Source organism: Oryzias latipes, chromosome 19, assembly GCF_053564925.1.
Source record: "Oryzias latipes strain Hd-rR chromosome 19, Olatipes_Hd-rR_3.1".
NCBI lineage: Eukaryota > Metazoa > Chordata > Actinopteri > Beloniformes > Adrianichthyidae > Oryzias > Oryzias latipes.
Window position 1 is genome coordinate 21912962 of NC_136255.1, and position 14430 is coordinate 21927391.

Consider the following 14430-nt stretch of genomic DNA (forward strand, 5'->3'; position numbering starts at 1 on the left):
TTTTAAACTGGAATCAGAGAAAAACAAAAAGTGTCCCCATTATAAATGCAAACACATTCTTTGTAAGTTACATTCTCTTTTTTAGTCATAAAGCCACTCTTTTCTTTTCGGTTTCAGAAACAGGCTGCTTTAAAGCTTTCACTTTTTAAGATTAATTTTCATTTATTCTAGTTTTAGGATCTAAAGTTAACAGAACAAATGCATTTTATAAAAAAAAAATACAAATTAACTACACAATAAGGAACTATTCTCCCTAATTTTGCAGCAAAATAAGAAACAATGCACTTATTTATTTGTTCATAAGGCTAATAATTCAATAAATACGTTTTATCGACTCTTTAAAAATAGCATTTAAATAAAAACTAACGCAAAAGATGAAAAGGGGCAACTTTTATCTGTAGATGGAAATTAAGATCTCATAAATTAAAATTATGAGTTTGCACTTAAAAATGATGTTTTGTAGAACCCACACAATGGATCACACTTAATTGTTTTTGTCCGTTGTCCAGCGAGCCGCCCGGGACGCCGATCACCTCGCTAGAGCCAACAGAAACATCAATGCTTTATTATTGCTTAAAACCGGTTATCTTATTCACAATAAAGATGTAACCGGAAGCATTTAAGTTTATGTCTGGTTGAAAATACCTGCTATGTATAAGGTCACAATTATTTTGTGGGGACGAATTAGAATTTCGTGCAAATGAATTACTATTTCGTAAGGACAAATTACTATTTCGTAAGGACATATTACTATTTCGTAAGGATGAATTACTATTTCGTAGGAATGAATTACTTTTTCATGGGGACGAATTAGTATTTCGTGCGAATGAATTACTATTTCGTAAGGACGAATTACTATTTCGCAAGGACGAATTACTATTTCGTAAGGATGAATTACTATTTCGTAAGGACGAATTACTATTTCGTAAGGACGTATTACTATTTCGTAAGGACGAATCACTATTTCGTAAGGATGAATTACTATTTCGTAAGGACGAATCACTATTTCGTAAGGATGAATTACTATTTCGTAAGGATGAATTACTATTTCGTAAGGACGAATCACTATTTCGTAAGGACGAATCACTATTTCGTAAGGACGAATCACTATTTCGTAAGGACGAATTACTATTTCGTAAGGACGAATCACTATTTCGTAAGGATGAATTACTATTCCGTAGGAATGAATTACTTTTTCATGGGGACGAATCAGTTTTTTTTTTTTTTTTAAACCCATGTCGGGTCACGGGCACGGTACAACATTTTGTAAAAAGTGACTTTAAATAATAAATTGAGTCCTTTTTAAAAATCATTTTATGACAGAAAGTTGAGCTGGTTGTGTGGGTACCTGACTGTCCCGGTGGCGGTAAAGCTGAAAGCCCGGAAGGCAGGTGCATGAGCACGGTCAGCACGGCTGCTTTTCCTCCAGAACACGGCTCGATTGCAACAGGTTTCGGTGCCCCCTTTAAAAAAACAAACAAAAAAAACAAGGAGCTGGGTGAGTTCTATACCAGCACAATACATGAGTAGATGTTACAGAAATGTATATTAATAGAAAATCTGCACCTAATAGATCCTTAAAAACTGCATGTATTGGTCAAGAAGAGTCATCAAGTATATGCTTAGCAGGCTTTAAAATAATAATTGGTAATCAAGCTTGAATGAATGTGAAGACAAATGGCTTGATTGGTCACAAAACAAAAAACATTTGTGTCCCTGACCGACAGTCCGAATGCTGAGGCGACGACCTACCCTTGGACATAATGGTCGAAACTGCTCGTCTAAAGCGTGAAAAACATGTCATCCTGACAGCCAATGTCAGCCTTTTTGCAGCTCACTTTAAATGAAAGCAAAGCAAACTTTGGAAAAAGAGCATGTCATCTAGAGACCATCTTTTTTCCCTCCTCGTGTGGCTGAATTTTAAATGGACACAAAGGCAGCTAAACGGAACAAAATCAATCAAACGTTTGCGACTCCAGATTTGGGAAACAGTAATGTGTCGTATCAATCCATGTTACTGAGCGATTGCCAACCAAAGCTAATACATACACATGAAAATACATGTTTTTCATGGCTCAATTCATGCATAAAGTGACAAACAAATCATGTAGGGAACTTTATAAGTCCAGTCTGCAGATCTTTGGTAAACACATTCTTCCTTCCTGTGAAGCTTCAGTGTAATTTTCCATACAAACTCCAATTAAAACGGCATTTTGTTTCACCAGAGCTCCCACCTACTGGGAGCCCATTTCCACAATTGCTTTTAAACCTTAAATAGACCATCTTACTGGATAACTACCATAAAAAAAACAATATTTTACAGTTTTATATGTTCAGAAAGTGGTAGTGAAACAGCAAAAGTATTTTTTGAAAAGTTTCTAAAATAAATATTAGTAACAAATGTGTAGAAAATATCCTTCCATTGTCTTCAGAAAGATCAACACTTGTTCCTGTTATATCTTTAAACACTAGAGGGCAGTAGGGGGTCTTTTAAGCTGATGCTGTTGGTTTTTCGGAAATGTTGCCATATCTACCGCTGATTACCTCGATCAGGTTTCTTTTGCCAAAAAGAAGCTACAATTGCAGGTTATTTTTAAAACATGTTGAATACCCGGACTCGAGGTCTGGACTGTGACACCGGTAGTTTACACAATTTACTTAATTCCGAAGGGTTCTGAAGCGGAGAAAAGCAGCTTTGCGTTGATTTGCAACATTATGAACGCAATCAACGTAAACCAGCTGATTTTAACGTGGAGAAAAAGTGCCTTGCGTCAATAAGGAACTCTTTACATGGCACATGAGCGCAAAGCCAATGTTTTGTTGGAAATCTGTTGGAATTCCGTAAATTGCATATATGGTTGGAGAGTTCCGTCAGATACCCTAAACTGTGTCACAAGCAGATCCTTCACAGATTAAAAAAAAAAAAATTAGCATGTAGGGTAGATTAAAAATGTGATCGAACTAGTAAAAAAATTAAAATTGTTAAATACTAGATTGTTGTATAAACTTGTTTCTTTAGTAATTTAAGGTACACATGATCTTAGAGAACTTTTAGAAGCTTCAATATAAAAATAAAATAAAATGTTTAGCATAAAACTGCAATCACAAGAAACAGCAAAATCTAAAAAACCATTTAACATAAAAAAATATGTAATTTTTTAATCTCTAGAAGGTATTTGTTATAAATACTCATAAGTCATTTAACTGCTACAGCACATACATTGGAAATGACATTAAGTCTCGCCCTGAAAAAAAGATAAATTTTACTCTGCCATTTTTATGATCATTCTGGTGATCCTGCTAATAATTAGCTTTATTAGCGTCACGCTGATTTCTGGTGATTGGCAACCTAAACTTGTATGAAGCAGAGCGAATCATTATAAGAGATAACGAACCGTCCTGCCAATGGACAGATAGATGACATATATGGTGAAACATTTCAAGCAGCTAATGAGCGATTGAGTCCCAAAATACCCCCCCCCCCATTCTGCTGTTTGAGGTCTGAGATAAGAGGATTTGCTGCGCACAGGAGAAACACCTAAAAACACTTCTTTTTTTATTTGACCTTTATTTTTCATGGAGAACATACAACAGAAAAATATCCAAAACACAAAAGAAATTGGTTAAATACAAATTATTGGTCTGCCTGTAATCCCACAATTCATTCAGGTGATCTGTAGAAATGTTGAAAAGTCTCATCTCATCTGTTGCGCCGCCTTTTTATGATGCATTTATCAGGCTATTATGGCCGCTCATAAGCAGTTTCTAAACACACACACTGTATTCTCCCCACACTGACAGGTCTCATCAATCATACTAATCGTTCGTTAGCGCTTCCATATGTTGACTGCCAGCCATTTTGGTCCGTGGTATTTTGCCAGAAATAACAGTCCAGCAGATCCTGCTTTCTTGGCCGCTGGAATACTAACACTTGTGTTTTAATCTAACCAAACAGAAGAAATGGTTACAAATCCTTCTCTGATTGTGTGGCCAACCAGCTGGAGGGTCTGGTAAAAATGCTTCTATTGCAGAGAGATCTGTCTGACAGCAGAGAAAGATGGGCTTTTTATAATTGTATAACAGGTATGAGGGGATTATTCTGCTGCCGCTCCAGTCTATCTGTATCATGTTTCTCAGATTAGTAGATAGGAACTTGATTGAACCCCATTGGCCAATATTATAAACCAACAATTCTGAGTTCAGCCCTCATCTTCAAAATGTTAAGTCCATTTCTTTTACGAGTTTTTCCTTACCAAGAAGGAGGGTCTAAGGGCAGGGATGCCCAGTCTAGCTAAGTCTGTTTGGTTTAGTTATATTTTATGACTGATTTAATTTTCTGATACAATTACTGGTATGAAGCCCAATGAGACGACTATTGTTGTAATATTGGGCTATATAAATAAAATTGAATTGAAACATGTTAGGCTTTGAAGAGCGGCATCAGTCAGGTCTAAATTTGATTCAAAGCTGGTGGAAGAAATATTAACAAATAGAGTATCAAAGTGGTGACAGATGCTGGAAATTTACTTTTAAATGAGAGAATTAGCCATGTTTCAAATGTTTAACCACCAACTGCTGCAAAAGTCCATAATCGGGTTGTCATCCAAATATCTATTTGGATCTTATCAGATTTTATTATGTTCACGATTGTTCATAGAGAAATAAATAGGTGGTTTCTACAAATTAGCTTCAGGATGGAAATCATTTCTAAACTAGAAATTGTAATAAATCTTCAAAAACATGAACATCTTTGTTTAGAGCCAAGACTACTACTTTAAAGGCAAAAAAATTAAAACTCCTTATAAAGAGTTTCTACCCGTTTTTACAGGATGATTCACTCTAATCTATTGCTTATGGTTATGACATTGTTAACCAAAATCAAAAAACCTCTGTCATTTTCTAGGACATAGTTTCTGCAGACAGCAGTAATCCATTAGAAATTCTCCTTGAAGTTGTGGGGAGTGCCATTGGTGGAGAGCAACACTGCCCCCCCTTCCCCTCCATTGCTGAGAGCTCTCTGTATTTACATGCTCTCCCACCAGCTTACAGTCCCTCACACCCCTAACCTAACATTACCGGTGCAACACAAATGGCGAGCAATATTGGAGATACTTAGTCATACATTTATGAGCCCGATGCCAGATCAGACAAGTACATCCAGTCGGCTAGGAGAGGAGCAGGGAGAATTGGTTTTTCCTAACCGAGAGGAAGGATCTATGGGCGGGGATGCCCATTTAGCCTAGTCTGTTTAGTTTAGCCATTACCTATAGAATTCTATGACTTCATGTTCTTTATGATTTCATGTCAATTATACAATTACCGGTATGAAGCCCATTGAGATGACTATTGTTGTAATATTGGGCTATATAAATAAAACTGAATTGAATAGTCATATTTCTAGTTTGTACTTTACTTAGAAAGGACAACAACCATAAAAACTGCACATTTTTAAAGCAGCTTCAAATGTTCTTATGGAAACACTTTCTCTAACAGCTGCAAAGCCTAAGAGGATCACTGCTTTACTAACCAAGCAAAGACGGACTAAACTGACTGTAATAAAGAAAAGACAATGCGTCTTATGTTGTTCTGACTCGTCTGCCTTGAAAGAGCAGCAGTGAAGGGCTCTCCAAGAGCTGAGGAGCTTTGTTTTCCTCCTCGTCTGCACTTAACAGCCACAACATTTAAAAAAAAAAAAGTGTAACGAGTGCCATTCAGCGGGACACTTATGGTAGGTTGCATGGCAACAGATTTCGTTTTGACATGATGACCAAACGAAAGGCAGCAATATTGGAAAGAGGCGCCTCGGTATGGCAGTGGATGGCATAATAACCCCTGATTATGTTGTGCTAAAAACATTCTTGATACCTTCAAAAGAAAGAACTAATGTCAGCTTTGGCTAAAGAGGGCTATGTGCTGGTCAATTTAATCATTCAAGTGAAAACAAATGGAGGGTTGTGTGTCTGTGTGCGTCTGTGTGTCAGAGAGAACGGCAATGAGACTCACGTCAACTACAGGCAGCAACATTTCGGTCAGCTCTCGTCTGGCGTCCAGCGAAACGGCAACGGAGGCAAACGGACGACTGGCCATCTGCTGACGCTCTCTCATCAGCTGCTGTAACGTCACAGACAAAGAAAATGTGAGAGACCGGACGACAATATTTAACACTCAGTACCATGCTTCGAAAAGGGCAATTCCTGGAGATTTTGATCAACAAAATTGATTTGCAAACTCTCCTGTCAATAAGTCTGAATAATCATGATGTCATGTGATTGATAAGTGTTTTAAAAATGTGGCGGAGAGGATAAAAAGACACATTTGTTGGACGTGTTTATGAAAAAGCATCTTGAACCCTTAAGCCTCTTAGCAGAAGGATCGATTATGCTTTGGGATTATGGTACAAAGAGGGGGAGATAAAAAAGAGAGAGAGAGAGGTGTGGTTTCTAAATCAGGATAATGATCCTTAACACACATCAAAATCCAGAATGGACCTTAAGGTTTCGCAGCGATCCTCACAGCGCTCTGACCTAAATGTCAACAGAAATCTGTGGGAAAACTTCAAAAGAGGAGATCGTGTGAACTAGCCTGAAGTTCTCACAGCGCTAAAAGCTTTTCTGAACCAAACCAAACATTTGAAAACACATTTTCTGGATGGATTTTTCTGGAATCTCCACGAACTGTTCACAGTAGAAAGTCATCAGAATAATGATTGTGACCAAACATACAAAACAATTAGCTTTACGGATTTCAAGACTTAAAGTTCTCGAAAAGAAAAAAGAAAATGTAGTGGCATGGCAAAAGTTATCTTTTTATAACTCTCTGCAAATGTAATGAGCACTTCGGTGTAAAATGTGCTTGCAGAAATTGTTTTTGAATGAAATCTATTGGACTACAAAAACTGAATGTTTTTCAGAATGTGTACAATCCCTTTCATTTGTGTTCTGGATTTTATTTGTTTTTTCTTTTTTAGCTGTTATTTTTCTGATCTTACTTTCGAGAGGATTAGCAAATTAGCAATTTTGCTATAACCAGGCACAACACATCTTTTAACATTTCATGCGATCAATGTTCTTTTGTGCATTGTCCCTCGTTTAAAGTCAATAAACTCTCTATACTTGGTGAGTGTGATGTCACCCATAGAAAATAACTTGCTCCTGGTTGGAAATAATGAGGACGATGCCATTTTGGAACCAGAAATCATCAGAAAGCAGTGATGGATCCAAGTCCGTCTGAGTCAACGTTTCTATGGCAACCACTCGCCAATCAGGAGTGGGCATGCTGGAAGTCCACACCCTTAGCATTTAAAGGCAGGCTTCAGAAAATCTGTCAAACGTTCTAAATTGAAAAACTTGCACTACAGAAAAAATTGAATGAAAGAAAATTATGATTAGTAGGAAGATGTTTTAGAAAAGGTAGCAGAGAATTGTGATTCTATGACTGAGTCATAGTTGTTAGTTTAGTTTAGTTATTTCTCAATAAAAGCCAATGGGATTTTGGCGTTTTGGGACCAGCGGGTATCATAGGATGTTATCCAATCAGGAGACATTTGCTTTTTAGAAGGGATGATGCTTCACCACAAACAGCAGCAGAGATAAACACAGAATCAGTTTACATGAAATTTTCATTCAACAGAAATTTTAATGCTAGAGTAAAGTTATTTGGAAATAGAAGGAGCTGCATTTCCGTAAGAAAATGCAGGGTTGCATGCTACATTGCTGAATAGAAATGAAACGTAAAGGGAAATAAATGGCAAAAAAAAAAAAAAAAAAAAAAAAAGAAATGATCAAAGTTGACCATAAATTAAGTGAAAACAGCACAATGACAAAAAAGATATTTTTGTGAAAAATGCGAGGGCCGGGTATCGAACCAGGGAGCTTCTGCTCCACAGAAGGAAGCAAAAGTTTTCAAGGATTCCCCATGTACGTCAATGGAGGCAAAAATCCTGGAAATCTTGGAATATCTTGAAAGCTTTTAGGATTTGAAGGACCAAAAGTCATAGCTGGAAAAAGCTGAAAGAGCTGGACATTTTATTAGTTGAATGTTTAAATAGCTGGAAAATTGTAGAAGGAGATAAGCACCAGAAAATGGCGGAAGATACTATTATAAAGAAATAAATAAATAAAGAGAAACAGGAAAACAATGGGTTGAATGCATTAAGGTGAGTTGGCTTTAAAGCTGCCTGTAGACTTCTTAAAGCTTCTGCAAGGAGAGCTGTGGTTCAACTTAAGCCACATCAACAGTTTCCACTACTCTGGATGAGCAGAACATATTTTTTTTTCTTCCCCGCTAATCAATATGGTAAAACACTTTGGGCAGGAACGTACTGTCTGATCAATATCTAAACAGACCACCGTTTCAGTTCCAAGGACATTCCTGATGGTGATTGGCCTTGTGATAAGCTTAAGTGTGCTGCATTAAGATCTAATTGTATTTCAGATGACTAAGCATCCAAAATGATTGTGATGTTCACACATGTACCTCGTCTATCCTGACACAAAACATGACTCTTATGTGAAAGAAAATACAAAATGAAAAACTTTACAAAATATTTGGGGGGGAAAGTCGGATTTTGGGTAAATATCTTTTTTAACCTTCGAAATACATTCAAAACATTAGGCAGTTAACGTATGGAGTCCTATACTGTTCATAATTAAATAAATAAATATTTAATTCAATAAATAAATATGACGTCATGCAAATACACAATCAACCAATAAATCTCTCATAAATATATAAAAAGATCATGAAATTGTGAAAAACCTGCACACTGATTTTAAATTAGCCATTGTATTATTCAATATATTTCATTTTGCTTTAAAAACATGTTCATTATTTTAAAACAGCATTTTAAAAATATTCATTTTAATCATATGGAATATATTATAATTTTACGTATTTTTTCAGAACCTCGGATTTCAAGATCAATATTTTCCAAAGTAGCTTTGTTTTTATTTAATGTTGCTGTTTTTCACAATGGCTGATTTATTTCATGAAGAGCTTTTTCAGGAGAATGTCTCTGTCTGTCAATCAAACCAGACAAGGCGGAGACACTTTTGTGATTTGCTATTCCTTTACCCAGACATGAGCAGCAGCACCCTAACTCCCCTGACTATATCGATCGAAGATGCTTCAGCAAACGTGATGGCGCAATGCACACCCCTCAACACTAGGGGGAGTATGCACCTCAACACATCCACAGTGTTACAAGAAATTAGGCAGTTTTGGTTCAAAATTTGCGGATAAAAGTGGCTTTGGGCGAGTGTGCATAATTCAGGTGATTTTGTGGTCGTTTTGGCAATTTTCATCTTCTCATGAACGTATAGTAGTGGTCTAAGTTAGGCTGAGTGGTTGTTGGAGTTCCACTAAGCTTCTATGAACTGGAGTTTCCATGAACGCACCATGCCGCGTGTGGGAGGGGCAACAAGCTAATGTTTTTAGCCTTATAGCCACATGGAGCGGTTGCTTGTGCTTATCTCAGTAACAATGCATGGATGCACAATGTACATGGAGAGTGTTAAGATGTCAGAAACGTCATCGCAGGAAAGGTTCAACATGTTTCTTGAGAGGGAAAAATAAAAACAGAGGACCTGATTATAATCATTGTCTCATTGAAAATAGAAAAAATATCATAAGGTTCATGAGGCCCGAGCATGCTTGTCCCGCTTTGCACAGCTGCCTGGTCTCACTCTGTCGATCCTCCTGCGAGCCGACATATGTCACGATGTGAGCTGTGAGTGAATGGCGTAAGCATGAGGAGTGTGAAAGATGTTCACGACCGGAGCTCCTTTGTGGTTTGGTCCACACAAACCCTCAAACTACAAAAACAGAGTTGTGGATGTTTGCATCTTCTGCAGCAGACAGATAGTTTGTCTCTATTTGATCCTCTAATGTCAGCAAAGCCTTGCGGATATCGCTGAAATATGTCATCTCTCTGACTGGCACACCGCTGAGCGGGTATCGAGGAATATGAGTCGATTTCCATGGATGAGCCAATGAGCGTTTAGATCCCGCCCACTTTCACTGATTGACAGAAAGACCCATTCTGCTGAAAAAGCTCTTCATGAAATAAATACGCCATTGTGAAAAACAGCAACATGAAATAAAAACAAAGCTACTTTGGAAAATATTCGATTTTGAAATCCGAGCTTCTGAAAAAAGACAGAATTATAGTAAAATTCAACATGATTAAAAATGAATATTTTAAAATGCTGTTTTAAAATAATGAACATGTTTTTAAAGCAAAATGAAATATATTGAATAATACAATGGCTAATTTAAAATCAGTGTGCTGGTTTTTCACAATTTCATGATCTTTTTATATATTTATGAGAGATTTATTGGTTGATTGTGTATTTGCATGGGGTCATATTTATTTATTGAATTAAATATTTATTTATTTAATTATGAACAGTATAGGACTCCATATTAACGAAATCATTTTAAATATTTAATCTAAAAATACAAAGATTTTTTTTTTACTAAAGTGGTTTAAAAACACAACAGTATCTTGGGGGAAATAATTTTTACATTAACTGTTCAAATGGGCCAAAACATTCCCGCAGTACATTTGCAATAATTCCACATAACTAGAAAATAAAAATATATTTTTATCCATTGGCATTTAAACTTTTTCATCTCACTCCACCATGAAAAAATAAATGTACAATTTCTCTGCTTGAGCAGACTCGAGACTTTCTAATCTGTTATATTTGATTTGAGACGTATTGCAGGGCGCCTGATGATACCAGATGCATGAAAACAGAGTCTTCTAATGACATTACAGCACTCAGGATTTGTCCTTGAAGTAGTAATGAACCTTCAAATTCTTGTGCGTAGACCACCTCCCCCACTCACTTTGACCTTAATTAGGCATTCATTAGTCTGGCTAATAATTGGCATATTTTATACCAGGTTTGGAACGGTTGCCATGGCAAAAATAACAGGGGAAGCAGAGTCTACCTGTTTGCTAAGGATACAACTTAAATATCATGAGAACAGAAAACAAATCCATACATTTGATTGACTTTCCTTTTTTGTTATTGTGAAAAGCATTTGTATTATTGGTCACAGATAACTAATCTGATGCACCAGATGCTTTGCTGCAGAACCATCTGGGAAGTTGATTGTGGAAATTGTTTAGAGTAGAGCAGCCCATCTACTCCTCATCTCCAAATGAGTAATCAAAAAAATACATATGAGGGAAAAAGAAAAAAAGGGTGGAATAAAAATAAAACACTTGTTTTTTTGCTGCTATCTTAAAAACAAAAAACAAAAATCTGTTCATCACAACTTAAGTTCCACCAATTAACTAAATGGATCATCAGAGATGAACCGACGTCACCATCCTCATATTTAAAGAATCTCTGAGACCTGAACACACTTTCTGCCAATTAAACCCTTCAGTTGTCCTCTACTTATTGTTTGATTATGAAATATTGTCCCGTAATCCAAATTTGAGTATCAAGAATTCCATTCACTTCTGACAAAAGAAGGAAATGTATTGAGTAACTGAAAAAAAACATATAGTTTGAAAGTAAAGACTAAAAGAGGAGAAATGTACCGTGCTGTTTAACATTTCATCTCGATTACTGGAAAGGAATTATGTTTTTCCAAAACATTTCATTTTTATTTTGTTTGATTTTTTTTGGGAATTGGGTTTTTGTTTTGATTGATAAAATGCAATTTTTTTAACCATTTCTTTTGCTTATTTAATTGTTGTTTTGATCTTTAAAATGTTTTTGCGTCTAGTGATTTGTTTGGGATGTGCACGTCAGGGCTACCATAGAAATGTAAAAATGAAAATGAAAACATTTAAATTTCTTTAACGCAAAAAGAGGAACGTTGTAAAATGTGACAGAAGAAAAGCACAGAAAGCACATGATGCAAAACAATCAGGATTTAGGTCAACAACATGTTTGAACATGTTCTTGTGGCATTTCTCCCATGATGGAGGACATTTATCAAGTAAATTAAGATCTAAATTTATTTAAATAGTTTTGAATCAGCAGTAGACAAAAACTCAAAAGGTAAATTTCTCATGAATAACTGCTGCTCTGCAGAAACTATGTTTTTAGATTTAGGCTGAAAACAGCATAATCATAATTAAAATACTACTGGAAACACTTTTAACATAGTTTAACAGATTATTGGAGTGGGCCTTTGAGGTTCATCTCCATTGTTTAAGCGATGTAGAATGGAGGTAAGTTGTCTATATGCCAACACTTCTCTGCATTGAAGTCACAAGACTCTGCTAGTGTCCTGACTCTGACCTCTTTGCTGAGTCCAGAGGTTGAGCCAGAAATAAACAGGGCTTCCTATTGACTGTCAAGTTCCTTTCTCTGCCCCCTTAGGGTTATGATGCTGCAGCTCCAAAAAACAGATGGCTTATGCCATCCAACCAAAGCTGTCCAGTCTCCTTAGTCATTAGAGTTGGATCAGACCACCACAGTCCACCGTATTCTTGGGTTTTTCCTTGTTCTTGTTTTTCTGACAGCAATTAATTAGGCCCTCTTTTTTTTTATCACCGCTGTTTAAACCATTGAAGACAATTTGGGAGAACTTCTGCAGAACACAGCAGGAAGTGCTTACGTCTTCATTGGAGAGGGTAAGTAAGTTTCAGTCCCCTGGGGGAAACTCAATGTCCTTAAGAAGCACAGGCTCAGTGGTGCTATGGGAACTGGAACAATTTAAAAACCTAGGTCTTAAACACTTCACAGGAAGAGAATGGCACCCTTAAAAACTAGGTCCATAGAGGGCCCATCAGAATGTGATAAAAAGGGTTTTAAATAATTTCATGTTGTGGACTCTGTGAAAAGCTATGGGAAAGATAGTTGTACTGAATTGCACTTACTTTGGTCAAAACTTTGAAAGAGGAAAAAGCTGGAGTAAAAAAAATTAAATAAAAATAATAACAGCAGCCACATGAAATTGACATTGACTACCTGATTGATTTTCTCGCTTTTATTTTTTTTACACTTTATATCTGAGGTCCAATGTTAAATTGTTGTACATCTCTACCAATAAAGATCAAAAAGGCAGTACAAGCCTTATAGATTTGAGCTGCTGGGTCACAGCAGGTTAAAATCAGAAATGTTGCCCTTTACGAAAAAGATAAGCAGAGGATGGAGGGCCCACCGAGGTTGCTGCAAAACGAGAAAACCGCTCCCGGCTTATTACGGTTTTCAACACAAAAGCTTCAAATCCAACAACATTCATCCTAAATGTCAGATAGCAGTAATGTTATTTATCATGTTGCAGAATTCGTTTTTAAAGCAACAAAGCACAGGAGGAGAGCAAAAGCAAAGTCAGAGAAAGCTTGTGCTGTGAATATAAACATAAAAACGACCGGCACAATACCAGAGAGATTCTAGAAATGAATGCTAAGTAAATGACAAAAGGTAAGAGAGAACGCTGTAAAACCAATTAACGTTTGTGCATTGACAGACTGATTTTGTCTAAAATACAAGCTGGAGCTATTCATGCTTTTGATAAGGGTGGGCACCAAGTGCATTGCGAAGCGACTTGATTAATTTGGCAAGTGAGGTTTTGAATTATCTGTCTGGTAAATACTTCATTCTTTCCCCTGTAAATTCGGGGGAAAAGGGTGGGTGTCATCTGAACATATCCTTTACTTAAGCAGGTCACCCTGCCCTTTGAAAACATCACTGCCTAAAGACATGAGCTGTCACCTCATAACTCCAGAAAAGCACATGAACTAAAAAAAAACTAACTCAACTGCATTTTAGCTGCAAAATTCACCTTTTGTTGGGTTTTTTTGCTGCACAATGCAACTCATTTGAAAGTCTCCACACGTCCTGTGATTAATGGACTGAGCACAAACAGACTAATACATGCAGTGTAGTGTAATGCTATTGTTTACAATGCTGACATGATGTTAGTTTGGCGAAAATGTGAGTGGGCTTAAATAGCAGAAGCAAAACAAAAATATAAATATGGGCTTCTGCAGAAAAACGCTAAGCCCAAACAAAGAACAATCAAACTGACAAAAGATTTCAGATTGAGATAATCTCATTGTAAAAATCGATGATGACTGATTGTGATCTTCAACTGGAAGAGAACACAATCAAGGTTCATGGTGAAGTATGAATATAGAGTATGTATTAGGGGTGTAGGGAAAAATCGATTTGGCGATATATTGTAATATTGCATATGACTATACTTGTATTGATTCAAAATGCTGTCAAGATGATGATTAATTATTTATGAGCGTCTTTCAGCGTCTGAATTACTTAAACCTCTGACCGCTAGTTGTCCACACAGCACACTGAGTCTCTTTGAGGAGCTCTACACCACACCAAAACAACAAGTCTCACGAGAATCAGATTGTGTTAAATGCTAAATGTTCAGTCAGCATCGCAGTTTTTGTTGTTATGAGACATGTAATACTTAGTTTTTGGTTGGGATTTGTACCAA

At 36.5% G+C, this 14430-nt stretch overlaps 1 protein-coding gene across 1 annotated transcript in view; it reads right to left on the minus strand.

Moving 5' to 3' along the window:
- atrnl1b (attractin-like 1b) overlaps positions 1–14430 on the minus strand; it is a 78277-nt gene that overhangs the window by 1529 nt on the left and 62318 nt on the right. The window contains exons 27-28 of the mRNA XM_023949279.2: positions 6004–6111; positions 1349–1463 (exon numbers count right to left, since the gene is read on the minus strand). Coding sequence (XP_023805047.1) covers positions 1349–1463; positions 6004–6111 — 223 coding nt within the window. The remainder of the gene's footprint in view (positions 1–1348; positions 1464–6003; positions 6112–14430) is intronic.